This window comes from Oncorhynchus mykiss, chromosome 32 (genome assembly GCF_013265735.2).
Source record: "Oncorhynchus mykiss isolate Arlee chromosome 32, USDA_OmykA_1.1, whole genome shotgun sequence".
Classification (NCBI taxonomy): domain Eukaryota; kingdom Metazoa; phylum Chordata; class Actinopteri; order Salmoniformes; family Salmonidae; genus Oncorhynchus; species Oncorhynchus mykiss.
Genome location: NC_050572.1, coordinates 34869773 through 34897290, shown reverse-complemented (window position 1 = coordinate 34897290; position 27518 = coordinate 34869773). Strand labels below are relative to the sequence as shown.

The 27518-nt window shown below is 41.9% G+C and overlaps 3 protein-coding genes across 17 annotated transcripts; 2 read left to right on the top strand and 1 right to left on the bottom strand.

Moving 5' to 3' along the window:
- Nucleotides 1-2571: 2571 nt before the first annotated feature.
- LOC110489311 (adaptin ear-binding coat-associated protein 1) lies at nucleotides 2572-8405 on the bottom strand. 2 transcript variants are annotated; one of them, XM_021562029.2, is made up of 8 exons: nucleotides 8168-8405; nucleotides 7212-7312; nucleotides 6954-7058; nucleotides 6635-6716; nucleotides 6280-6388; nucleotides 5958-6105; nucleotides 5638-5734; nucleotides 2572-3923 (listed from the first exon to the last, which is right to left on the bottom strand). In XM_021562029.2, the coding sequence occupies exons 1-8, from the start codon at nucleotides 8260-8262 to the stop codon at nucleotides 3869-3871; spliced, it is 792 nt and encodes a 263-aa protein (XP_021417704.2). In that variant the 5' UTR covers nucleotides 8263-8405; the 3' UTR covers nucleotides 2572-3868. The 2 variants fall into 2 exon arrangements, with proteins under 2 accessions (XP_021417704.2, XP_021417705.2); XM_021562030.2 differs by having other exon boundaries at nucleotides 7212-7304; nucleotides 8168-8286.
- An 845-nt stretch (nucleotides 8406-9250) lies between these two features.
- LOC110489272 (epsin-1) lies at nucleotides 9251-19036 on the top strand. Of its 8 annotated transcripts, none has more exons than XM_036971358.1 (11): nucleotides 9251-9331; nucleotides 9944-10093; nucleotides 10270-10371; nucleotides 11037-11192; nucleotides 13324-13452; nucleotides 13860-13980; nucleotides 14147-14328; nucleotides 14487-15516; nucleotides 15713-15865; nucleotides 16794-16930; nucleotides 17240-19036. In XM_036971358.1, exons 3-11 carry the CDS (start codon nucleotides 10303-10305, stop codon nucleotides 17609-17611), a joined length of 2349 nt encoding a protein of 782 aa, XP_036827253.1. In that variant the 5' UTR covers nucleotides 9251-9331; nucleotides 9944-10093; nucleotides 10270-10302; the 3' UTR covers nucleotides 17612-19036. The 8 variants fall into 8 exon arrangements, with proteins under 8 accessions (XP_036827253.1, XP_036827257.1, XP_036827255.1 ...); XM_036971362.1 differs by having other exon boundaries at nucleotides 9273-9331; nucleotides 9957-10093; nucleotides 10286-10371; XM_036971360.1 differs by having other exon boundaries at nucleotides 9273-9331; nucleotides 9957-10093.
- Nucleotides 19037-19369: 333 nt separating this feature from the next.
- On the top strand, nucleotides 19370-27247 carry LOC110489296 (germ cell-specific gene 1-like protein). Of its 7 annotated transcripts, none has more exons than XM_036971481.1 (8): nucleotides 19578-19977; nucleotides 22279-22359; nucleotides 22457-23164; nucleotides 23727-23921; nucleotides 24908-24955; nucleotides 25141-25299; nucleotides 25480-25591; nucleotides 26510-27247. In XM_036971481.1, the coding sequence occupies exons 3-8, from the start codon at nucleotides 22969-22971 to the stop codon at nucleotides 26892-26894; spliced, it is 1095 nt and encodes a 364-aa protein (XP_036827376.1). In that variant the 5' UTR covers nucleotides 19578-19977; nucleotides 22279-22359; nucleotides 22457-22968; the 3' UTR covers nucleotides 26895-27247. The 7 variants fall into 7 exon arrangements, with proteins under 7 accessions (XP_036827371.1, XP_036827376.1, XP_036827375.1 ...); XM_036971480.1 differs by having other exon boundaries at nucleotides 19578-20105; XM_036971479.1 differs by lacking the exon at nucleotides 22279-22359 and adding an exon at nucleotides 22033-22259 and having other exon boundaries at nucleotides 19578-20105; nucleotides 22423-23164.
- Nucleotides 27248-27518: the final 271 nt, after the last annotated feature.

Below are 27518 nucleotides of genomic sequence, written 5' to 3'. Positions count from 1 at the left end.
AAAAACATCTTCTTAGCAAAGAGCATTTTCTCAAGCATTTTGCTAGAACTGTCTAAGGGGTGGTTTGAGTGGGGAACTGAAAATGAGCTGTTATTGGCTTTGAGGTTTGGAGCTCTATTTCTTATTGGCTTAGTAACTAATTTACCGCATGGTGATGTCACCTTAGAAGGCCAAAATTCCCTCCTAATAAAACAGTGTGGAAATATATGTACATAAAACCCCCAAAACTCCCTTTGACTGCACTGGGCCTTTAACTTCTCAACCTTTCATGCTTTAGATAATGTGAGGTAGTTCAATGTGGGAATCGGCGTGGGCCTGTGTTAACCTTCATGTCCCGTGTACAGTATATAGGTGTGAGTAGATATATTGAGGCTGGGGTAGCAGGTTAAAAGCACAGTGGTGTAAGTACTTAACTAAAAATACTTTAAAGTACTACTTATGGAGTTTTTTTTGTATTTGTACTTTACTATTTTACTTTTACTTTCACTTCACTACATCCCTAAAGAAAATAATGTAATTTTTACTCCACACATTTTCACTGCCACCCAAAAATACTTGTTACATTTTGAATGATTAGCAGGACAGGAAAATGGTCCAATTCACACACTTATCAAGAGAACATCCCAGGCCATCCCTACTACCTGATCTGGCGGACTGCCTAAACACAAATGCTTCGTTTGTAAATGATGTCTGAGTGTTGGAGTGTGCCCCTGGCTATCTGTAAATAAATTTTAAAAAACAAGAAAATCGTGCCATCTGGTTTGCTTAATATAAGGAATTTGAAAGGATTTATACTTTTACTTATGATAGTTAAGTACATTTGATCAATTACATTTACTTTTGTTACTTTAAGTATATTTAAAATCAGATACTTCTACTCAAGTAGTATTTTACTGGGTGACTTTCACTTGAGTCATTTTCTGTTAAGGTATCTTTACTTTTACTCAAGAATGATAATTGGGCACTTTTTCCACCACTGTAAAAGCAGAGCATGTACAAAGCAATTCAAAGTGGCTCTGTAGTGATCAGCGTTGGGCTGTCCCCCTAGTGGTAAAGGTTGACAGCCACAACAACTATTTGACATACTTTTTCCCCTGTCAAGGGATATAGGGATGTAAATGTAAAACTTGAACAATTAATATCCTCATTTTTGGAATGTATTTTGGGAAGCCATGTTATCTAACACCTTTGACATACAGTAGCAGTCAAAAGCTTGGACACACCTACTCGTTCAAGGGTTTTTATTTATTTGCACTATTTTCTACATTGTAGAACAATAGTGAAAAACTCAAAACTATGAAATAACACATAAGGAATCATGTAGTAACCAAAAAAGTGTTAAACAAATCAAAATATATTTTTGATTTTAGATTCTTCAAAGTCGCCATCCTTTGCACACTCTTGGCATTCTCTCAACCAACTTCACCTGGAATGCTTTTCAACAGTCTTGAAGAGGTTCCCATATATGCTGAGCACTTGTTGGCTGCTTTTCCTTCACTCTGTGGTCCAACTCATCCCAAACCATTTCAATTGGGTTGAGGTCAGGTGATTGTGAAGACCAGGTCCTCTTCCTCTTGGTCAAATAGCACTTACACAGCCTGGAGGTGTGCGGGGTCATTGTCCTGTTGAAAAACAATTGATAGTCCCATTAAGTGCAAATCAGATGGGATGGCATGTCGCTGCAGAATGCTGTGTTAGCCATACTGGTTCAGTGTGCCTTGAATTCTAAATAAATCACTGAGTGTCACCAGCAAAGCACCCCCACTCCTCCTCCTCCATACTTCATGGTGGGAACCACACATACGGAGATCATCCGATTCACCTACTCTGCGTCTCACAAAGACTCCGAGGTTGGAACCAAGAATCTCAAATTTGGACTCATCAGACCCAAGGACAGATATCCACCAGTATTATGTCCATTGCTCGTGTTTCTTGGCCCAAGCAAGTCTGTTCTTCTTACTGGTGTCCTTTAGTAGGGGTTTCTTTTCAGCAATTTGACAATGAAGGCCTGATTCACACAGTCTCCTCTCAACAGTTGAGGTTGAGATGTGTCTGTTACTTGAACTCTGTGAAGCATTTATTTGGGCTGCAATATCTGAGGCTGGTAACTCTAATGAACTTATCCTCTGCAGCAGAGGTAACTCTGGGTCTTCCCTTCCTGTGGTGGTCCTCATGAGAGCCAGTTTCATCATAGCGCTTGATGGTTTTTGCAACTGCACTTGAAGAAACGTTCAAAGTTCTTTACATTTTCCGGATTGACTGACCTTCATGTCTTAAAGTAATGGACTGTCATTTCTCTTTGCTAATTTGATCTGTTTTTGCCATAATATGGACTTGGTCTTTTACCAAATAGGGCTGTCTTCTATATGCCACCCTACCTTGACCCAACACAACTGGCATAAACCCATTAAGGAAAGAAAGAAAATCCACAAATTAACCTCAGGCACACACTCTCATGAAATAATAACAAAATACTAAATCTAACTTGCAAACGTCTTTTTACCCTCAAAAGCTTAATGGTCATTTTTTTCCTAGCATGCATCATCCATTAGACGCACAAAGACGCACGACTCCTTTTGAAGGTTTTTATTGCCACTTTCACATGTCATGATGAGTAATGAGGACCAAGGCAATAAATCATAAGTACGCATCCAGTGACAGAGCCATGTGAAACCATGTTCTGGGGAAGGTAAACACTGTTGACATGAGGCAACTTCAGTCATTCACTTCCAACAGCATTCATCAATAAACAGCAGCACATCCTCCCCAACAATAGCTGGAGTTGTCTTACATTCATCAAATTACACTGTTAGACAATCATATTTCACAGCCTGGTTGACAGATTGGTTTCTGCATTGGCTATTGATAGAGGAATAGACAAACACAGATCTAGCATCCCAGGCTACTTACTTCATAAAACAGACAAATTAATCATTGAATAGCACTTGAGCATATTGTTAGTTTTATACTGATTTACTTGTCATTCTTTTCATTACAAGTATGCATTTTAACCAATTTTTCATCCAATGTACACTACATCACAACTACCTACCTACAAATGGACTGTAGAGTGCTCTGTCAAGTCCTCCACAAAGTAAACACAGATACATGCTCTTCTCTCTTCAAAAAGGCCCAGTGTGTGAGGTGGTCAGTACAATGGTAACAGATACATTCATCAATATGAGCTCTACTCCGTTTCTCCCCGTTCTCCCAAAAAGCGCCTACAGTTTGTGTGCAATCATAAGGAATATGGTAGATTCCCTCAGGCCAATGCATATACTAATCCAATGCTTTTAAATCCTTGAGGGGGAGAAAACAAATGCACAGAGGAGGAGAGAGGAGAAAACGGAATTGAGCTACTGTCCTAGCAATTAATTACTACAAATCCTTTTCCCTATTATGATCAGAAGAAAACCATATGGGAAAGGACGTCTCCCTATGGGTTGCCCTCTATAAATCAAGCATGTCGTGATGATTAGGTAAACATTAACAAGAGGGCACTGTTTCTGGGTAAAAAGCAGTACTGTAATATTGCTCCTATTCCTGTGATAACAAGAAATTGAAGATCCTATCATCATAGCCCTTAGGCGGTATTGAAGACCTACCATAAATCTCATATGCCAAAACATTGAATATGTGCAATAGATTTGCATTATTATCCAAAATATGACTTCATTATTATTTTTTTTACTTTGGGGGGGGGGGGGGGGAGACTATAGCCTACACTCATTCATAGTTTTGATAAAGACATTCTAGAAGTGCATGGTGTTCCTTGCCTCTTGGACAGTTTTCTGTTGTATTGTAGTGACAGAGGGAGGCGGTGCGTTCAGCGATGGAATCAAATAAAAAAACATGCCGTGACGTGGACTCAAAACTGGCCCCAATTCAGAGTGTGCTGTTGTCGCGATGTTGGGGGGAGAGAACTGAAGATAAAAGATACAATTTTTACAGGCTGATTGACTCATAGCAATACCGGTGTTACAGAATATCAAGCATGTACAGTACCAGTCACAAGTTTGGACACACCTACTCATTCAAGGGTTTTTCTTTATTTGTACTATTTTCTACACTGCAGTATAATAGTGAAGACATCAAAACTACAAAATAACACATATGGAATCATATAGTAACCAAAATATGTTCAATCAAAACATATTTAGATTCTTCAAAGTAGCCACCCTTTGCCTTGATGGCGGCTTTGCACACTTTTGGCATTCTCTCAACCAGCTTCATGAGGTAGTCAACTGGAATGCTTTTCCAACAGTCTTGAAGGAGTTCCCACATATGCTGAGCACTTGTTGGCTGCTTTTCCTTCCCTCTGCAGTCCAACACATCCCAAACTCTCTCAATTGGGTTGAGGTCGGGTGACTGTGGATGCCAGGTCATCTGATGCGGCACTCCATCAGTCTCCCTCAAATAGCCCTTACACAGCCTGGAGGTGTGTTGGGTCAATGTCCTGTTAAAAAACAAATGATGGTCCCACTAAGCGCAAACCAGATGGGATGGCATATCGTTGCAGAATGCTGTGGTAGCCATGCTGGTTAAGTGTGCCTTGAATTCTAAATATTTCACAGACAGTGTCACAAGCAAAGCACACCCACACCATCACACCTCCTCCTCCATGCTTCACTGTGGGAACCACACATGCGGAGGTCAGCCGTCCTACTCGGCATCTCACAAAGAGAGGTTGGAACCAAAAATCTCAAATTTGGATACATCAGTCCAAAGAACAGATTTTTGTCGGTCTAATGTCCATTGCTCGTGTTTCTTGGCCAAAGCAAGTATCTTCCTCTTATTGGTGTCCTTTAGTAGTGGTTTCTTTGCAGCAATTCAACCATGAAGGTCTGGTTATGTCTCCTCTGAACAGTTGATGTTGAGATATGTCTGTTACTTGAACTCTGTGAAGCATTTATTTGGTCTGCAATCTGAGGTGTAGTTAATTGTCGATATCTGAGGCTGGTAACTCTAATGAACTCATCTGCAGCAGAGGTAACGGTCTTCCTTTCCTGTCTCGGTCCTCATGAGAGGCAGTTACATCATGGTGCTTGGTGGTTTTTGTGACTGCACTTGAAGAAACGTTCAAAGGTCTTTACATCTTCCGGATTGACTGACCTTCATGTCTTAAAGTAATGATGGACTGTTGTTTCTCTTTGATTATTTGAGCTGTTCTTGCCATAATATGGACTTGGTCTTTTACCAAATAGGGCTGTCTTCTGTATACCACCCCTACCTTGTCACAACTGATTGGCTCAAACGCATTAAGGAAAGAAATTCCACAAATTAACAAGGCACACCTGTTAATTGAAATGCAGTCCAGGTGACAACTTCGTGAAGCTGGTTGAGAGAATGCCAGGATTATGCAAAGTTGTCATCAAGGCAAAGGCTGGCTACTTTGAAGAATCTCAAATATATTTTTGATTTGTTGAACACTTTTTTGGTTACTACATGATTCCATGTGTTATTTCATAGTTTGTCTTCACTATTATTCTACAATGTAGAAAATAGTAAAAATAAAGAAAAACCCTGGAATAAATAGGTGTGTCCAAACTTTTGACTGGAAGTGTAGTAGTGTATGTCATAGCATAACAAAAAAAAAAAGCTAAAATAAGCTCATCACAGACAGTTGTAACAAGTTACCTTGCAGGAGTGGAGAAGTCTCCCCAAAGAGCAGTGCTGGGATTAGATGATTGGACCACAGTGTTGGAGTTACTACTGTCCAGATCTAGCAAACAGCCTAGAGAGAGAAAAAGAGACCCTTTTGTGTGTTCAATGGCAACTGTTCATTTGTGATTGCCAAAGCAACTGACATAAACAATGTTAACATATGTTTCCCATGCCAATAAAGCCCCTTTGAATTGAGAGAGAAAGAATAAACAACCAAAGCTACCAAATTAAAGCTTTATTTAGCTATAGAGAAAAGTTAATCAAGGCTATATTGAGAGTTTTAACTGCTGTACCGATCTCTGGGCCTCCTGTTTGAGGCACTGTGTTGTGATTGGAGAAGGTAGAGGAAGGAGGAGGAGCCATCTTGCCTTTTGGTGGCGGTGGAAGGAGAACAGACCCACCTGCCCCCTGTGAGCGTGGCTTATCTCTTTTTTTGCCTTGCTGGTAGAGAGAAAGGATGATAGGGAAAATATTGAAATTGGAACACTTAAGGAATATTGGGTGTTGATGAAAAGTTAAAATGGCCAATCCCAAACAAACCCCAGGGTCACAGGCTATAATTTTGTTATACAATTTCTATAAGAATGATCTAGTTTAATTGTTCCAGGTCTTTACCCCAATATTAAGGGTGATGGTTTGTCCTTCTTTAAATCCCAAGTCCAGCTTTGGTCCCGAAGCTGCCCCCTGAGGGTTTTTGCTGATCTCATTCTCTTGTTTCACCCACCTGTGAGACACACACAAAATCAACTTAATGTGCACTGACACTGGAAAAAGCAATGTCACATCAGTTGTTTTGGAAAGTGCAATATCTGGAACAAGCGTACTCAATGACACTTCGTTTTGGCTGGCAGCTTATGCTGCAGACAGGCCACAGTAGGTGTGTTTGTTATTAGTGGGAAATGGTGAAGCACCAGTGTTTGAGTGCCTTAACAGTCACACGGTCCCTGGAGTGACCCCTTCCATCACTTACTTAAAGTGGTCCTGCAAAGACACGTTGAAGTCAAAAGAGTCCCCTCTGTCCCCGAATCCAACACCAATGAACGCACTGCGGCCTGAGAGAGTAGGTTGACAAAGCTGTATGAGTGCATAGGCATGGATCTGACAGTGTATTGTGAATTGACATTTGAGGAGAGCTGACAAATTCGAACGCGATCCAAGACATGACGTTGACATAGATTGATGAAAGTACTATAACTTGCTAAAGGAAGCTGACATAACACTATATGACCTGTGTAAAAGTCTGACAGCTATGAACGCACAGGGAGGGGCTTTCACTCATATTTACACACCATTGCCATCCTGTATTCGCAGGACAAAGTAGCGACTGGAGTCGCTTACGGTTTCAACTGCGATGCCGGGATACTCTGTGACAGGGGCTTGGGCGAACAGCTCCCCTGCAGGATGGGAGGAGAAAACATAATAATATGCCACACGGATAAGCTGTATTAAGTTCTATTTACTGGCTACATCGAATGGTTCCTGATGAGCAATGCTGGGACAAAGGGGCAGCTGTGCAACACACACACACAGTTTCATGACTCTCTCACCTGAGACCTTGTCTTCCAGTTTGATGTAGGCCACTTTGCCCTTCGCCGTGATCCGCATGCGCCCTGACCAATCGGGCACATCCAGCTTCCAGTCTGCTGCCCTACAGTTAATACCCAGGTCAGAGGTAGCCAACAACAAAGCAAAACAGGAAGTACATCATAAGGTCAGTAAACAGTACCTATTTAAACTGTTCTCAGACAGCTTTTGTAACAAATAGTACTGTGTAATATGGAGATAATTCTGAATTGACCCAATTGTCTTGTTCTTATAAAGGCCTGAAGGCAAGACTATTATGAAGATCACAAACCCCAATTAATAGCATAGCAGATCATCTACAGTCTTAGAGAAACTCAATTAAAACCATTTAGCCTACAGTTAACTGGGCCACACACATATAGGCCAGATTGAAAACAGTAGTCTGCTGAAACTACTTGTTATCCTCCCTGGCAGCTGGCACTGCTTGTTTCAGTTGTCCTTAAATAGACAATGGTTTCATTATTTGAGCAATTCTGTAATAAAATGTTACTGTCACAATAAGACTGTTGTAGAATGATTGCTAGCCTTGGCAAAAGGATATAGGGATATTTATCACCTAGAAACCTTCATATAACAATTGCGGTCAATGCATTACACCAATACATTTTCTGGGTAAACTATGGTGATAAACAACACACGCAAATAGACATAGCATGCCATTCACTTTCGATTCATCCGCACTGATAATGCCAGCTTTGCGAGTGTAACATCAATATTGCCAATGGGGCAGAATAATTAATTACTCATAGGCCTACGCAAAACAAATATTAGACACACAACGACAGCGTTAAACATCCTCTGAGCAAACAGACAGATATAGGCGCACACACACAATGCAGCACTCTGACCACAGATAGAACCACCGGCACCGCGCGTTTAGTCCAACACCCCAAAAAATGGGCCAACCCTTTGCATTTACCTGTATCCACGATTTGTAGCCCTCGGTGGTATGCGATAAACATTGATGTCGGGTTTAACGCACAGGATTGACTCATATTCGCCTTCGGCCGCCATTTATGTCAAATAAATTGATGATGTGTGTCGTATTTATCGGTCCTTTCGTGTTTTTGCGAGTGGCCTACACACTCACAAGCCACGAGACGGCGATGACGTGACGGGGATTCAAGAGCGGAGTTTGTGTTCCAGGATGCATTGACCCTGAGCACATCCCCCAATGTTATAAGGCAGCATACCCCTTCCATTAATTAGTGGTGGGAAAAGTACCCAATTGTCATAACTGAGTAAAAGTAGACACCACAAGTAAAAGTCATATAGTGTTATTCTCTAAGTAAAATATACTTAAATATCAAAAGCACATGTAATTGCTAAAATATACTTAAGTATCAAAAGTTAAAGTATAAATAATTTCAAATTCCTTATATTAAGTAAACCAGGTGTCAACATTTTCTTGTTTTTAAAATGTATTTACGGATAGCCAGGGAAACACTCCAACATTTAGACATAATTTACAAATGAAGCATGTGTGTTTAGTGAGTCCACCAGATCATAAGCAGTAGTGATGACCAGGGATGTTCTGTTGATAAGTGCATGATTTTGACATTTTTCCTTTTTGGTGTCAAGGAAAATGTATGGAGTAAAAAGTACAATATTTTCTTAAGGAATGTAGTGAAGTAAAAGTAGTCAAAAATATAAATTGTAAAATAAAGTACAGATACCCCCAAAAAACGACTTAAGTACTACTTTAAAGTATTTTTTCTTAAGTTCTTTACACCACTGCCAATATGCATAGATGTGTAAGCACCCCTATATGGCATTTGTAACCAATGCAAACAGATGTTTATGTAAACATTTGAGACCCCAAAAATGCCGACCTTATGAGAAACAGGCAAGACTGCTCCCAATAATAAGCCATTAATTTGTGGAAAAACAAAGAAACGAACAGAGTCGTTTGTTTCCCTCTCAATAAAGACACTGTTACTACATTGTTTAATTATATTGACTACAATGTAGCCTAACATCATCGTACTTATTAAGTAGGGGGGTGGTCTTTTAGTCAGGTGCGGATTGCAGACGGAAGCGGAAATTGTAGTTTTTTTTGCAGATCTCTGAAAACATCTCGAAGGTTCGTATTCCATTGAAATAGACGCAGAATCATATAAATAAATGTATGCTCAATGGAAGTATGTATTTTAAAAGTGTCAGTTGTCCATAAAAGTAGACCAAAACTATATTTCCAAAGCTGTCATCAGACGGCTGTTGACAGCTAACTGGTTCGCTTGCTCTAAAAACAACATTCGACAGCCATGAAGACGCACTGACGGTTTTTAGCTACGCCGGTCGCTGTCCATGGTGCTGAATCGTGATGCATTTCGTAGATGGATGTACATAACGCTACTAGCGTTCGTGACAAGACGAGAATTGCCAAATAACATGCTAAATTGACAATAGCCTACTCAGGTGCATAGCTAATCGGTAACACTGCAGAGCCTGGATTTGTCGCCATAGTATTGGCATTGCAGAATGTTCGCTAGCTAGCCACAGAGCTAGCTTAGCTTTTTGCAAACATGAATGGTGTTGATTTGGTCGCAATCATGACTAGGTCTAGTTTCTAGGCTGCTTTCGGCATTTTCTGTTTGGCATTTACATTATAAAAACACAAACAATTTGTTGCCCAATGGCATGTGAAGTAGCTTCTTCACTAGCCTAGCTATGTCATTGCTTTGCTCCCTTTTAGAATATTTTTCCAGATCTGTGTGTGCTGGGATCCGATGTCGTCGTGGAGAGAGAGACTAAAATAATGAGCATCCAGTGAGCCAGTGAGACCAGATCGCAAGACAGACTCACGTCTTTGACACCCCCCCCACTATCCGTTTTATTTCAATAGGTATGGAGATGTAGCTATCAGCAGCATGATTTGGGATAAATGCCAAGCAGCTTCTCCTGCCATTACGTGAGGCGAGACAGAAGCTTCATTCATATATGGACGAAAGCTCTGTCTGCTTCCGTTGAGTATGCGTCCGTGTGTGTGTACATGCTGTTACTAGTCTTTATACTGACTAGGTCCTTGTGGTTTGAGACACCCCATTAGGCGTCATGACGTCCTCTATGCTACGCCGACAATTGAAGAACCTCGTTCAAAACTTCTCTGAGGCTGAGGTCAAGGTAAGGGAGATGCTTTACTTTACCCCATCCCCATCTTGTCTTTGACCCCTCTCCTTTCCCCTCTTTCCTTTTCCCTCCACTCTCACTTCTCATTCTCTTCTGTCATCACTCACTCCTCCTGTTCTCTCCTTTCTTGCTCTCTGTCCTGCGTTCTCAGATTTTTCTCCTGATTTGTCTCATCTTCCTTGCACTCTCTGCCACGACATGCTTCCCTTCATCTTGACTATCCCTCTCTTTCTCCCCTCTTGATGTTGTACCCAGGGTGCGTCAATTTTACCTTGCAAGGGCCGGTGTGGGTTCATTATTTTGTGACAGCCAATTAGTAGCACACCTAATTCAACTGATCACAGTCTTGGATCAAGGCTTTCATTTAGTAGAATCAACCTAGTACTGCTTGGCTGGAGCAAAAGCCTGCATCCACACTGGCCCTTGCAGAGTAAGATTGGCCACATATGCTGTTCGGTTGACACTGTCAGCATTCTAAAATACCTTTGCAGCTTCCTTCTAATATAAGACACACCCTCTGTAGCAGAGCATGAGTCAGTTCTCCATCTGTTACCCCTGTCTGTAACACCAGTGACTCTATCACCAGTATTTCCCCTACAATTAAATACAGTAGTACAAGTGAACAATAATCTGTATTAACACTGCTGTATGTCTGTCAGGTGAGGGAGGCCACCTCCAATGACCCATGGGGTCCCTCTAGCTCGCAGATGGCTGACATCTCGGACCTCACCTACAATGTGGTGGCCTGCAATGAGATCATGACCATGCTGTGGAAACGCCTCAAAGACGATAAGAACTGGAGGCACATCTACAAGGTGAGGGCAAAGATAAATAATTACGCATGTACAGTACCAGTCAAGAGTTTGGGCACACCTACTCATTCAAGGGTTTTTCCTTATTTTTACTATTTTCTACATTGTAGAATAATAATGAAGACATCACAACTATGAAATAACACATATGGAATCATGTAGTAACCAAAAAAGTATTAAACAATTCCACATTTATTTTAAATTTGAGATTCTTCAAAGTAGCCACCCTTTGCCTTGATGACAGCTTTGCACACTCTCAGCATTCTCTCTACCAGCTTCATCTGGAATGCTTTTCCAACAGTCTTGAAGGAGTTCCCACATATGCTGAGCACTTGTTGCCTGCTTTTCATTCACTCTGTGGTCCAACTCATCCCAAACCATCTCAACTGGGTTGAGGTTGGGTGATTGTGGAGGCCAGGTCATATGACGCAGCACTCCATCACTCTCCTTCTTGGTCAAATAGCCCTTACACAGCCTGGATGTGTGTTGGGTCATTGGCCTGATAACAAATTATAGTCCCACTATGCACAAACCAGATGGGATGGCGTATCGCTGAAGAATGCTGTGGTAGCCATGCTGGTTAAGTGTGCCTTGAATTCTAAATAAATCACAGACAGTGTCATCAGCAAAGCACTCCCACACCATCACACCTCCTCCTCCATGCTTCTCGGTGGGAACCACACAAGTGGGGATCATCCGTTCTTATACTCAGCGTTTCACAGAGACACAGTGGTTGGAACCAAAAATCTAAAATTTGGACTCATCAGACCAAAGGACAGATTTCCACCGGTCTAATGTCCATTACTGGTGTTTCTTGGCCAAAGCAAGTCTCTTCTTCCTATTGGTGTCCTTCCTTTTTCTTTGCAGCAATTCGACCATGAAGGCCTGATTCATGCAGTCTCCTCTGAACAGTTGATGTTGAGATGTGTCTGTTACTTGAACTCTGTGAAGCATTTATTTGGGCTGCAATCTGAGGTGCAGTTAACTCCAATGAACTTATCTTCTGTAGCAGAGAACTCTGGGTCTTCCTTTCCTTCCTTTTTATTTTTGGTTATTCAGGTTGGTTGGTGGTTTTTCAAGTGCTTTGTAAAACTGTAGCCCATATATTTTATCTTTCTGTGAAAAGATGGTCTTTATATTATTTGACACTTTCTTCGTTTTTTTTTCTATTGCCACAAATCAGATACAAATAAATGTCCACCACAGGATGTGTATTGGCATGGGAAATATATACAGTATGTATGGTAATCTTTCTCAGTTTTTACAATCCGCTTGTAATTTCATAAAAACCCTCCCATCTTTGCCACACTATGGTGTCAACTTAACTTTTTATGTATTTATTTTTCTGTTGATGATCGCTCCCATTCAGTGATTAAGTCGCAGAGTGTTTTTAAGGAGCAGGGGACGCTCATCTGGATCCCCTATTTAGTTTTTCTCCCATCCCCCAACTGCAGTCATTGACTCAACTGGATTTTAATTTTTATTTATTTTATTTCACCCAACAAGTTCTCATTTGCAACTGCGACCTGGCCAAGATAAAGCATAGCAGTGTGAACAGACAACACAGAGTTACACATGGAGTAAACAATTAACAAGTCAATAACACAGTAGAAAAAAAAGAGAGTCTATATACATTGTGTGCAAAAGGCATGAGGAGGTAGGCAAATAATTACAATTTTGCAGATTAACACTGGAGTGATAAATGATCAGATGGTCATGTACAGGTAGAGATATTGGTGTGCAAAAGAGCAGAAAAGTAAATAAATAAAAACAGTATGGGGATGAGGTAGGTAAAATTGGGTGGGCTATTTACCGATAGACTATGTACAGCTGCTCAGATAGCAGATGTTTGAAGTTGGTGAGGGAGATAAAAGTCTCCAACTTCAGCGATTTTTGCAATTCGTTCCAGTCACAGGCAGCAGAGAACTGGAAATATCCCCTATTTTGTTTTTCTCCCATCCCCCAACTGCAGTCATTGACTCATCTGGATCCCCCAGTTTGTTTTTCTCCCATCCCCCAACTACAGTCATTGACTCATCTGGGTCCCCCAGTTTGTTTTTCTCCCATCCCCCAACTGCAGTCATAGACTCATCTGGATCCCCCATTTTGTTTTTCTCCCATCCTCCAACTGCAGTCATTGACTCTGCTGGAGAACCTATTAAAGACGGGCTCAGACCGCGTTCTGAATACGATGAAGGACAACATCTACATTGTGAAAGCGCTAACAGAGTTCCGTTTCCAGGACAAGGATGGGAAAGATCAGGTACTAAAGCTTGCTAAATGCATGTTTGTCCCACCAACTCCTCTGATATGCAGGTTCCATCTCCAATGTGCTCTTTTTGAATCCTCCCCACTTGAGAAATTCACTGTGAGCTAATTTACTAATGAATAATTATTATTATTAGCATAACTCCAGCATAATTCCAGTGGAAGTGCTTTGTAGAACAGGAATAGGCTTAAACTGGTCCGGGAGACCAGTCCAAATATTGAGTGAGGCTTGAGGTATCTGGCTCGACTAACATCTAAGCTAACACATTGCTTTTCCATGCATACATGATCGTTTGAGCTTCCCCTTACTAATTCTGCACAGTTACATTTAGGGAGCACCATGCTTCAGAAAGAGAGCTGCCTAGCAGTACTAATGATGTCTCCTTATGCTATCCTTTACAGGGGGTGAACGTAAGGGAGAAGGCCAAGGTAGTACTGGTTCTTATGGAGGATGACGAGAAACTAAAGGAAGAGCGAGAGTTTGCACTCAAGACCAGAGACAAGATCTCAAAGAATGCCACTGGTGAGCGTTACAGAGCACACTCAAAATTTGAGAGACTTCAATTGACCATTTCCCTTAAAACATTATTGGAAAATCCCCACAGGACACAAAACTGAATTGACCCCAACCCTGCTTTACCATAATAATGTATCTCGTTATGCTATATCTTATCGTGCTCTTTCTACAGCCTCCTCGGATGACCCCAACGACCCCAAGGACCCCAACTACAAGCCAGTGTATGTCCCAGGAGCCACCGGGCTCCCCTCCCTAGCCAACATCCCGTCTGTGGCTGATCTTGCCGCCAGCTTTGAGGCCAAGAAGCAAGAAAAACTGAGACAAGAGGCCCAGAAAAAAGAGGAGGAACGAAGGGTAAGTATTAAAATGTAATAGTCAGATTTCTCCCTTTATTTGGACTTTCAAAGGCACCTTTCAAAGGTAAATGATTGTACACTTTGGACATATTGGATCATCTACCAAATAAATGTGTGTTTGGCATCATGATTGTCTAGTCTCTTATGTAATTGCAGTCAAAGATGACCAAGGAAGAGCTTGAATGGGAGGATGCCGCCAAAGCAGGAAAGCCTAAGGTTGCTGATGGCTTTGGCGGGGCAGATGAACCATCAGAGGACGATGCATGGGGTGCAGCAGCCAAAGCACCCGCTCCTGATCCTTGGGGGGGTGCGCCCAAAGCTCCATCCGAGGATGCATGGGGTGGAACATCCAAAGCTCCATCCGAGGATGCATGGGGTGCACCATCTAATGCTACAACAGAAGAAGCAGATCCTTTTGCGGCGCCAGCCAGTGCCCCAATAGATGGTTCAGATCCTTTTGCGGCGCCAGCCAGTGCCCCAATAGATGGTTCAGATCCTTTTGCGGCTCCAAAAGATGGTTCCGATCCATTTTCGGCACCATCCAATGCACCATCTAAAGTTGAAGCTGATCCATTTGGGGCACCAAAAGATTATCAATTTTCAGCACCATCCAATACACCAAAAGGTGGTTCTGATCCGTTTGGGGCACCAAGAGATGATCAATTTTCGGCACCGTCCAATGCACCATCTAAAGTTGAAGCTGATCCGTTTGGGGCACCAAAAGATGATCCATTTTCAGCACCATCCAATACACCAAAAGGTGGTTCTGATCCGTTTGGGGCACCAAAAGGTGATCCATTTTCAGCACCATCCAATACACCAAAAGTTGATTCTGATCCGTTTGGGGCACCAAAAGAGGATACATTTTCAGCACCATCCAATACGCCAAAAGACGGTTCAGATCCCTTTGGGGCACCAAAAGACGGTTCAGATCCTTTTGGGGCACCAAAAGACAGTTCAGATCCTTTTGGGGGCCCATTGAATGTCCCAACGAAGGGTGCTGATCCTTTTAGTGCACCATCCAGTCCAAAAACCGATGCTTCAGACACGTGGGGTGCTCTATCTAATCCACTGTCCGAAAAGAAGGCTGATCCCTGGGGAGACGAGGGGACCACAGCTGCCTCTCCCCCTGCAGATCCATTTGGCGATGGCTCGAAGGCTGATGGTGACGCATGGGGACCAACAGGTAAGCAGTGATGGTTATAATCTTGCGACACCATCATATGTGCTCTTAATTCAGATTTTTGTCTCAATCCTTAGGTTAAATACATTATATAAAATGTGTATACGGTCATTTTAAGATGTAGAGCACAATTTCCATATAACAATTTTTCATTGGAGTTCCCCTTTAAATCCATTTAACCCCACTCCCTTTACACCAGCATCGTCTCCGCCCACCGCCAGTGACCCTTGGGGTGCACCTGCAGCTCCCACCGACACAGCATCCACAGACGACCCCTGGGGAGATGGAGGGGCTTCCACCACCACAGACGCTATGAACTCTGACCCATGGGGAGCTCCAAGTAATGGCACAGGTAATGTACTGTAGTATTGTATGCTTTCTCAAGGCTGTTGCCTCCAAGCTCTGAGGAAAGCGTCTAACACGCCACAGTGTAAGCCTGTTTGTCCACCAATAAACCTTAAACACCCTTGCATGCAGACATCTGAGTGCCCCTTTTTCTTTTTCTGGGATAGTCGGCAATTGAAGTGCCCTGGGGTAAGATGTTTTTAAAATGTATTCCTATGTCTCTTTGTTGAGCACCGTATTCCATTTTTCAGTCGAGCTGAGCTGAAGAGCGCCTGTGTACTCTAACAGATCCCAGTAATGTGTTTGTGTGTTAGTGCTCCGTCTGTCTTCCCTCTATGCCTGTGCCTCCGACACTATACTTGACACACCCTTGTCGTCATATCTTTCATGATACTGTGAGCGGACCAAGTAATTGGGCGTCACTCTAAAGCGGGAAGGTGGAATAAACGAGTCAGGAGTAAGTTTTCTTGATTGAACACAGTTCTCTATTGAGGGCATTTGGTCAACACAAACACTCCAACATAATCAATGAAAATCTTCCAAGGAAAAACATACATCTTCTCCAGATGAAACAAGAACATAATAGGATTATCTTTAAACTACAACAAAAAGTCACGGGATTGTCACCGTCTTAGTGGTTCTTCCTGGATAGCTCCTCTCTCTCGGTGGCCATCTTCCAGAGATAGTTTTCCCCCCCTTCTCTGCTGGTTCCATTCTCTCTCTTATAGGGGAAGGAGAGTATGTCATTAGTACCGTCAGCTGTGCTTAATTGCCTCTGCTTACCTTGTGTCCCATGCCTTGTTGGGCTACTATCCATGATCCCAGCCTGCCCTCTGGTGGTCCTTCCACAATACACACTAATATTGTAATATCGTGATGATATTGTAATATTTCGCAGGCCCAATTTTCCTCTCTCTCTCTCTCTCTCTCTACAGACAATGGAGCCACAGCGGATGAAGACAACAAATCGCCAGCTTCCTTCCATGGTGCCGGCGCTTCGCTTGTGGACGTGGGCTCAGTCCTTTCCCCCCAAACCCAAACACCCCCCCCCCCCCCCGCACCAAGTAACAAAGTAAGGACGGGTAAACAAGAGACCAGACCCTGAGAGAGATGGACAGAGAGAACCAGAGGGTGAATATGAGAAGTATATTTATGTTCATTTAAAGCAGTGTTTGTGATTCAGTGTTTTCACTAGGCCTTCCTCCCCCCTATAGTGCATAACTGTTGTGTGGGTCAGCATCGGTAGTAGTCATGCATAGATTTTAGAGATGTAACCTTTTCCCTCCTCTCTCTGTTCTATACTCTCTCTTGGAATGCTCTGTACTGTATATCTGTCCTCCCTCCCTTGCCCCATTTTCTTTTGCTTTTCCTAATTTCCTAGGCGTTTTACAAGGCCCAGGCATGGCTGGCCCTATGGGCAGAGTTACATCCATTGCTGGAGTGTCTCGTACTACAATCTCCCCAAACTCCAGCCTTTTTGGTTCCACCCACATGTCCTACGGTGTTACCCGCCTTTGGGTTCCACGACCCCTTGCTGGGGCCTCCTTTAACCCAGCTATCATCCCATTCCCTGGGAATGCCTCATCCTGGCCTGGCAATGCCTGAAATGGGACCTCAGATGGCATGCCCCTGTTTTGGAGCTGGGATGGTACAACCCAATTGTCTGGGTTGGGTTCCTCAGGCAGGACACTCTGCAGTGGCTCTGCAGTGGAGCTTCCACTCCTCAAATGGGAGGGTGGTCCCATTGCAGTGACACATGATTTTAGACACCAGAATGGGAGAACCTCCCCAACGGAACAACAATCCTATACTTTTTTGAAAAGCTACAACCTGTCCAGCTCACCTTCCTCAACCCCAATATCTACAATGGTTAATATAATGTACATGTCCAATGTAAGTGTATGCAATAATATGTAAGAAATGAAACAAGACAAAATATAAGTATCTCAAAATAGTTTTTCCAAGAAAAACATTCAATTTTGGTTGATTCGATGTTCATTTCGGTTCTTTCAAGAGTGGGAAGCTGAGATGGGGCCTTAGGAGTTAGTTCCAATTAGTCCTTCTGTGATTTTGTTCTTGTGCTGTGATTTTTCAATTAGACTGGTTATTATCAATGCTCACCTTCTCTATGCTTGACTCATAAGGCTCTGAGATAGGTGGAGGGAGGGTTAAGAAGACCTGATGAATCATTACAGTAGTCGACAATGGAACATGTACACAGAAAGAACAGGATGTCAGTAGAGCTGCTATCAGGTGTGTGTGTGTGTGTGAGAGAGAGTTTTGTGTGAAGATGAGGTGAGATCCTTGAGCAAAAGTAACTTATTTGTGATTTTTTTTAAAGTACAATTGTATCTATTTATTAATTTACTTATTAGCCTATTTACTGTATTTATTAATTCAATTATTTGTTTGTTTCTTGAACACTTGGCCTCCGACAGATACTTTCAAAACAAACTAGAGCCACATTCAAATTCATTCATCTCACATTACTGACAGCAAGCATCAAAGTGGTCTTTGTCCTGTGGGTTTCTTTAGTTGACCATTGACTTTGGATGGAAAAGGTCATATCCAATTGGATAGAACCCATAATCATCCACATTATCAGCCAATAACCAATAGTGGCTTTATTTCGCTTTTGTCATTTTATACACTTAAGTCTACTTATTTACTTGTGTTTGGGAACAAACAGATTGTGTACAAATGAAAGCTGAATTTGTCATATTTTTTTTTTCCCTGTCCTGCTTATGTTGTTGAAAACTGTATCTCAGTCAGTTGAAAGTCTTTTTGTCAAATATTTGTATGACAAGACAACATCCCATGCACACGGTATTGTTATGTTTATCTGTTCAGTGAGTTTTCATCGTAAGGCCTATGAATCCTCCTTGTCATTCTGTGTTTTGCATTTCCTCTTTGGCCTCAAACAAAGCAGTTGAAATACAACAAGACGGTACACAACATGTGAAGTGACATGAAAATTGGACTGGAAGTCACAAGATGAATTCATCTGAATCGTAGTGCAAAAGGATTAGTATTGTTACGATAATTCATTTTATCGTGGCTACTATTATCATTTAATTCACATGATATGCTTTTTTATTTATGTCAAGGCTGTGGTGTAAACTGTGACAGTACACATTTGAGAAATAAAGTTATTCAATACTTGAGATCTCAGATCTGACTATGGTATGGGCAAATGCTCTCTCTTTTTTTGTTGGCATTTCTTGTTTTAAGGTGTCTCCATCAATGCCTTTTATCTCTTTTGATTGAGGTGTATGGCCTGTGCTCAATCCACATCAGTGATGGTACCTATTACAAATGGCCACATGAGGGCTGGTGAAACATCTGTCACTACAGTCACTCCAGTATAGTTTGCACATACATGCATGTGCGCCACAGTTCTAATGCCCAATTTCAATTATTTTCATTCAGTCGCTCACGTCACTCTTTCAGCTCCTCGCCAAAATCGTGATGATTCAAAGTGATTTGTGGACATCATTTGAGGAACAGCTGTTTGAAGGGGAGTGATCTAAACGGAGATTGCTGGGTCGAAGGGAGATTGGGTGGATCAGTGTTGAGAGTACTACATAACTTGAACACTCCAAATGACGGGATGAAAGCGAGCGGGTGAGCGGCGCACATACTGTACATTCTCTAATTCCACTCCTCATTCAGAGTATGGCATGACCTTTGGAAAGCGGGGCGGTGACTCGTCATCCGGGTCAAGATGGGGATTCCCCGGAGGCGAACAGATAAACAGCATAGAACAACACATGACCCTTAATCATTATGTTGTGAACTACAAAGTAGAATCATGGATTTGCTTAAAGTGGAGCGTAAGAAATTGTGGGAGAGAGAGCGAGAGAATGTGACGATGGACGGATGGATGATAGATAGATAGATAGATAGATAGATAGATAGATAGATAGATAGATATAGGGAGCAAAGGGAGAGAAAGTAACAGATGGGTTTGTGAGGATTAAGTGAAATCTGGGTGGGTTTGTGATAGAAACTCACCCAAGAAAGGCAGAAGCGTGAGGAAGAGAGGGAGAGAGAGTGAGAAAAGGTGAAGAAAGTTAATCTGGTAGAGGACAGTGTCGATGTCTCTGAAGGCCTTATATGGTATGTTTTTTTTTCTTCATTCACAAACATCCGTTCGGTAACTTTCGTGCATGTCTTGTACAACCGTATGGGGGGACAAGGACTCAATGGAAAGCCCGGCGATATGCAGCACAGAGAAAATACAACCGGTATGGCCATTTGAACTCAAATCTAGGCACAGCTATTACAGGAAATGAAACTGCGTGTGTGATTGTGTGGCTGTGTCATATTTAATCATATTGCTGGACAATGGGGATAGGAGATTTTCTTTGGTTTACGCATTAAATTGATGCGGTTCCTAGACTGCTGCAAATATTTTCCAGTTTCGAGTCAAGTATAAAAAAAATGTTTTGCCGGAGTATCTGGAGTTAATATGAATGAGACTCTTAGGAAGGAGATATTGATTGACAGTTTGCAACAAACGTTTTGTTGAAACGCTTACAGATTTGGAAAATTAAGCGCTTGTAATGTAATACTTTTGGGAGAAATGTTTGAAGGTTATTCTAATTGTTGAAATATTTTGGTGTCATGATGGGATAAATTAAATACCTGAGTCTGATTAACTCCTGTTTTTACTGTAATGAGGAATAATCTCTGTCATTATTTTGTGCCGCAATTGACAACCCAATCTGGCAACAACACAGCTTTACTCTCTTCGGAAAAGGGGTTCCAAAAAGGTTATTTGGCTGTGGTCTTTTTATGACATTTTTTACATGTAACATATGCTCTTATTCAGAGTCCAGGGTTCTACATGGAACCCAAAAGGGTTCTACCTGGAACCAAAATGGGTTCTCCTATGGGAACAGCCGAATAACCATTTTAGGTTATAGATGGCACCTTTTTTTCAAAGAGTGTATAGTGGTAATTGATGCAGATGTCGCCAGATTAAATAGAATACACAAACATCTGTGATTCTGCTATCTTTGTCAGATTATGTAAAATAGCAAAGACCATATCAACACAGATTAATTAATATTTCAATGATTATTCCCTAAAGCAAGGTTCGCGGACGGAATTTGTCCCCCCAAGTTTTCTGAGCAAAAAAATTAAATAACATATAGTTTTTTTGTTTCATTGTAGAACATTAAATACAGTAAAAACACCAGGAAATAAGATCCAAGTGATTTTTAAATAAGAAATCTGTTCACAAGTATTCCCACGCATAATAGAGAAACGTGATGGTAAGCAAGGTTGAAATGATTGCTTTATGCAAGTATTATACTGTATCTGTTTGGGCTTTTTGCGGTCAATTTGCAGTCTACAAATGATTTGTAATTGTGTTCCGGACCCCTGACCATCCGCTCAAGAACAAATCAGCCCGCGGCTGAGTCTAGTTGATGATCCCTGCGCTAAAGTATCCAATAATCATTCATGGAGTCAAGACAGACCTCAGAGGTGCGTTTAGTTCGCTTGAACGTTTGCTACGTTGCTGAACGGTTTGTTCGGAACAACACGCTTCCCCAAAACGTTATTGAACAAAGTTTGAGTTATGTTTGCTCCTGTTTGGTGGGTGTGGTTTGAAGCCATGTGTGACGTGTTTAAATGGCAGTGGCCATGCTGACTGCATTCACCATCTCCCAACCAATCCTTGTTTTTAAACTGGTCGTTCAGTAGTCTTTTCTGTTCAATTGAACGTTCCAGAACGTAAATCGTACTGAACGCAGCCCAGACCAGTACACCAAACCATCCGCATAGTGTGATGATGCAGAAGATTGTGATTATGAAGATTGTGACAATGATAAAGATTGTGATGACGGGATATGATGACAATTATGACGATGATAGGATGACGATTGTGTGGATTGTGATGCAAAAGATTGTGATGATGATAAAGATTGTTGTGACGATGAAATGATGATGGTCTGTTTACGTAATCCACATAGTCCAATGTATATACAATATGTAATCTCAAATTTTGCTGACTATATGGATTACATTGTTGTCTAAGCCTATTGCCATGTGATATGAAATGTTTCTACATAAAGGAGATTACATCAAGAACAGTGCTTTCTGTAGATTGTGTCCCCTTAATTACTCCTCCCGGTACTAATCCAAATTATTTGTCTTGCTCTATAGGTGGTTGGACAGACGTTACGAGTGTGGGATTAAACAGATTGATTTTGTACAGGGAGATTAACACAGATTAATGAGGATTACGGGTCTACAGAGAGGTAGACGAATCATTATATCAAATCACAATCTTCCTGAGAAAGCCGAGATGCACGGGAAGAACAGAATGTTTCCTGAGAAAAAGAAAGGAGACAGGAGAAAATAATTTGTGGTTCTATAAAACGTGGTAAAATGTACGTGTTTATCTTCCAGGACCCAACTGTATACCAACGAACACATAATAAATCCATGTCATATACTGGAAATATGGGATGTAGCATATGGATGTAAAATGTAAGAAATTAATTATATATATTTTTCTTCCCAAATCAAAAGCTCTCTGCCTGATTGCCTCAGTTCAATGACTGCTTTGATTTGCAAATTATTCAAGTTGTTATTGCGGGACCACAGCTGGATCAGCGTGTAAAGTGTGGAGGAATGTCGAAAGGACTAATTGAAGGTGACAGAGGCTAGCTAGCCCTCATCCAATCCATCTGGCTCGGTGAATAAATCCTCCGCTCTATTGCCCTCTTCTTCTACTTCTTCCATCCCATAATTTTCTCACAGTTTCCTAATCCCACTCTGCCATACCATCCCTTTGTCAATCCCCCTTTCTCTACTCTATATCGCTCCATTCCATTTTCCCTCATTCTGCCTTGTCATTGAGTCCCCCCACCAGTTCCCTCCTCATCGTCATCACTGCCCTCACTCTAGCTGATCTGTCATCCCTGTACCCGTCCTCTAACCAGCCCCCATCACCCTGTTTCACCATCATTCGTCTCAAGCTCCTCTTGAGACACCCCGTCTCTCCCCCGACTTCTCTCCCACCTCTGTCTCTCCATCGGAGGGCCACTTTTTCTCTTAGCAGTGGCTCCTGTCCCACACCCACACCCATAAGCCACCATGCTGGAGAACATGTCACGATGCAACCGCTCCCTGCTCTCCTTGTCCCTGACCTCACTGGCCCTGGCATTGTCCATCCTGGCCTTCTGCACCTCGTACTGGTGCGAGGGGACCCACAAGGTTGCCAAGCCCCTCTGCCTCTCCCCGGTCAAGTTGAAGAACTGCGGCCAGAACAACAGCCAGCCTTACACCACAGGTAGGGAAATAATTCACCTATTCACCTGTGCAAGAATGAATGTAGAGCCCGGTACCTAAATAATGATTTGTTTCCCTTGCTTTGTACTTGTTGAACCAACCCCTGAACATGAATCATGACACTGAGAATTGTTGCTTTTCAGAGAAGGCACACAAAGGTTTGTTGACAAAGCCCAATGTATGTAATCTCAAAGTTAGTTGAATATGTGGATTACATTGTTGTCTTAAGTCTATTGCCATGGAATATGCAATTTTCTACATAAGGTAGATTATGTAAAAAACAGATTTCATACGGATTTTGCCGTAGATTGTTGCCCCTTCATTCCGTTGACACCAGGGGGTGGTTTATGGACTCATGGGCACTTTTGATCTCTGTCCCTGAAGAATATTAAATTATGGTCTTGAAATGCCTTTGAGAAAAATGGTTTGAAGATGTGTGTTTCTGAAGTTAATTGTAGAGAAAAATTACAGTAGTACGGTGTGTAGACTAGATGCATATATTTCGCCTAAAACTGTCTAACCGTTCCTGTCCCAATGACCCTCTTACCCTCTCTTTTCTTCAGAGACTCCCACTCTGGACCCTAAGAAGCCGTCAAACAACATCACCTTGTCGCCCCTGGAAAAGGAAGAGCAGGCGAGGCTTCAGAAAAAGGCCCTCGCCAACGCAGTGCACTACATCTGGGAGACAGGCGAGGATAAGTACATGCTGCGCTACTTCCACACAGGTTTCTGGTTGTCCTGCGAGGCACACAATGAGGGTGAGCATTGGGTCTTTATCCAGGCCATTGTTTAAGTATGCTTTACCTTTTATAGAAAGGGGGGTTATGTAGCCTTCATCCCAAGAACCTAATGATGACTGGTTCTTGCACTGTAAGATCCAATCTCCTCAATGAATGTACTTGCTATGACTGTGATATGTGGTTGTCTCACCTAGCTATAATGAATGCACTAAGTAAGTCGCTCTGGATAAGAGCATCTCCTAAATGACTAAAATGTAAATTAATCTCTAGCCTTAGCCAGTAATTGCTTGACACGGAGAACTTCATTGGAAAAGTGAATAAAACAGGAGACGGCTCTCGTTTTAGGCTGTTGATCTACAGAACCTTGATTGAGTGAAGTCTTACAATAGAGTCAGACCTAGGACATTGACTTGTGGAACCCCAATAATGACTGGACACTAGTTACTAGAATGCACTATAATGTTGATATATCTATCAGCAATTACCATTTTATCTTTGACAGTGGAACAGCAAAACAGCCACATTCAATCTATCTCTGCAAGACTGGTTGCTTTAACACCATACGCATTCTCTGATCTGGGATAGTCCCTAATCAACCAAGGCTATTTAGAAGTAAATCATCACAAGCGGGTGCTCTGTTAATAATTGAATCATCTTTAATGTTGGCAATGTAAGCTCGAGTCAGTGAAGGAAAACTCAAAGTAATGTCTTTGCATGTCGCCTTAGGACTAATTTGCAAAATCACTGTAGAGAGGGGAGAGTTAGAGCTTTTGTCTTGACCCTAGATAGAGAACATCTGGTGGATTATTCTACTCCAGAAAGTGTCCCCCTCCGATTACCCATGCCAATTGGAGCACTATTTTAAAATCTCACAACAGACACTCAAGGGATCTAAATTAAATCAGTATGTCAATTTCCTTGACAAGGCCCTAAAAGATACAGTACAAGTGAATATACTGACTTAAGTTGTATTTGTTGCTAATCACATTGTATTTGTCTTTCAGAGGAGAAATGCCGGAGCTTCATTGAATTGACTCCAGGAGAGACACAAGGTTTGTGCTCATTGAAAGTAGATATAGGTGAAGCTAATACGTCGCCATTTAAATTGCGGGTCGTCAAGTCAAATAAGCACTGTATGCCAACGTTTTCTTGCTCTACCTCTCTCCAATCTTAATTTTCCCTCTCTCTCTATCGCACTCTTCCTCAATCTATTTCTCACTCACTCACTCACTCACAGGGGTGCTGTGGCTGTCAGTAGTATCAGAGTTTGCGTACATAGGCCTGTTGGCCATGGGCTTTCTCCTCATGTGGGTGGAGGTGCTGTGTCTCTGTGCCCATAAGGAGATGTACGCTCTCAAGATCAACGCCTTTGCCGCAATATGCACTGTCCTTTCAGGTGAGACGGCCACGACGAGCGGACATGTCTCTTATCACCACAATGATCTATACCAAGGCTTTTAAGCATTCTGTAGAAATATTCACAAGGTAAAGCATTGATTATTCGATGTTGGTCAAATAAATTAAGAGATTGTCAGAAAATAAATCATTCTTCCTTCCCCCTTTCTCGCTCTCTCAGGTCTGATGGGGATGGTGGCTCATATGATGTACACCACAGTGTTCCAGATGACTGTGAGCATTGGGCCAAAAGATTGGAGACCACAGACCTGGGACTACGGCTGGTCATTTGTGTAAGTATTCCCTTCGGCATAGTTCACCCAAATTTACAAAATTGCTTATTTTGTTCCCTTACCCTGAAAGCAGTCTTTGGACATGGAGATTCTACAATCCATGATTGGTTTGTTTACCTAGGCACTGTCTCCAACCATTAGCTTAAGTATTTTCTAACCACAGTCCAATTGAAAACCGTGGAGTCCGGAATTATTGGATACCTTCATAAAGATGAGCAAAGAACTATTTGCTATTTTAATTTTATTTTTATAATTGTATTTTATACTATTACAATTTCTCAGAGAAAGCGATTGTGTTTATCAACTAGTACAAATCTCAAAAAGATAGGGGTCCAAATCCACAAAGAAATGGTTCATTGACCACAAAATCTATATTTTGCAATGGCCATCTGTCTCAGGATTTGAACCCCATTGAAAACCTGTGGTTTGAATTGAAGAGGGAAGCAGAATAAGGATATCAAGGATCTGGTAATATATCTGTATGGAGGAATGGTTTAAGATCCCTCCCAATGTGTTCTCCAATTTCATAAAATATTTGATTAAAAATACCTTATCCACGCAAGGGTAGGGTACTGGAGTATTGAAAACAATAATCCAATAATTGGATGATCCAATAATAAATTATTGGGATCCAATATTTTTAAAATATTTTTTACATTACTTCTTAGACGAACTAACACAATTCTGAGCAACTGTATTAGTATAAAACAATATAATAATACAAAAAAGTGAGCATACAGTATAGCACAGTATTTGTATTGCTTATTTTATACTGTGTTTTTTGCTTATCTTTATCAAGGGATCCATTAATTCTGGACCCGATATCAGCATATTTTAAACTTCTAGGCCATATTTACAGCCTATTCATAACCAATGACCACTACGGCCCTTACCATCCTTTCTCTCTCTTACCCTCAGTCTAGCCTGGATCTCCTTCAGCTGCTGCATGGCGGCGGCCGTCTTCACCCTCAACTCTTACACCAAGACGCTGATAGAGATGAAGCACCGCACCCGCGTTCGTCTGGAGGAGGCCCGGGCGGCCATCCAGGCCCCCTCGTACGACGAGGTGTTGCAGGCGGCCGGGGGCGCCTGCTCAGTCAGCAGCCTGCTCCAGCACTGCAAGCAGGGGGCGATGATCGACCCCGGTCCGGGGGTTCCAGATCACAGAGGGCTGGTGATGATGGCTGGTGGCTGTGGGACAAAGGGGTGTGAGGACTGCGAGAGAGAGATGGATGAGATTGAGGATGCCCTGGATCGGGAAGAGAGGGAGGAGATGGAGGGAGAGGACTGTGAGAGGTGCTGAGGGAAGGGAGGAGGTAGAGGTTAAAAAGAGGTTCTAGCCACCTGGAACTTATTTTTGTCTTTTATTTTTTACATGTTTTGGATTGAACTGTGAAATGGACTGTGCTTGATTTCAGTACCTCAACCCATAAATTAAATCTGAGTAGCTAAAGCTCTAAAACCACACACAGAGATTGACATGTATTGTCTGGGAAGAGATCAATAGAGACAATCGCTAAGAAATGCCTGGCATTGGCCACATTTAACATATATATTCTATATTATTTTTATTGTATTGATGGTAACCCTGTTATTACTATCCTGATATTGATAGTAACTGTGGTGACATGGTGAATAAAAGTGGTTAAAGTGAAACTGTCTCATGTCAATGACTTAGTATTGGGATTTTCTCTGAGTCTCTGTTGTCATGCCAGTTCTAATTAAACTGGATGAATCCCGGGCCTTGTCGGTTGGGACAACTCTCTCAATATCACCGGTTGATGTCCAGAAAGAGATTAAGTGATCTTGTAGTTAAACATACAGTGATGCAAAGATGACATAAATATACAGGGAGCTTCGGAAGTTAACAGATGCTTGACAGGAGATTATGTCAATAATCTCCCCAGTCAGAGGAACAAGGGCAGAG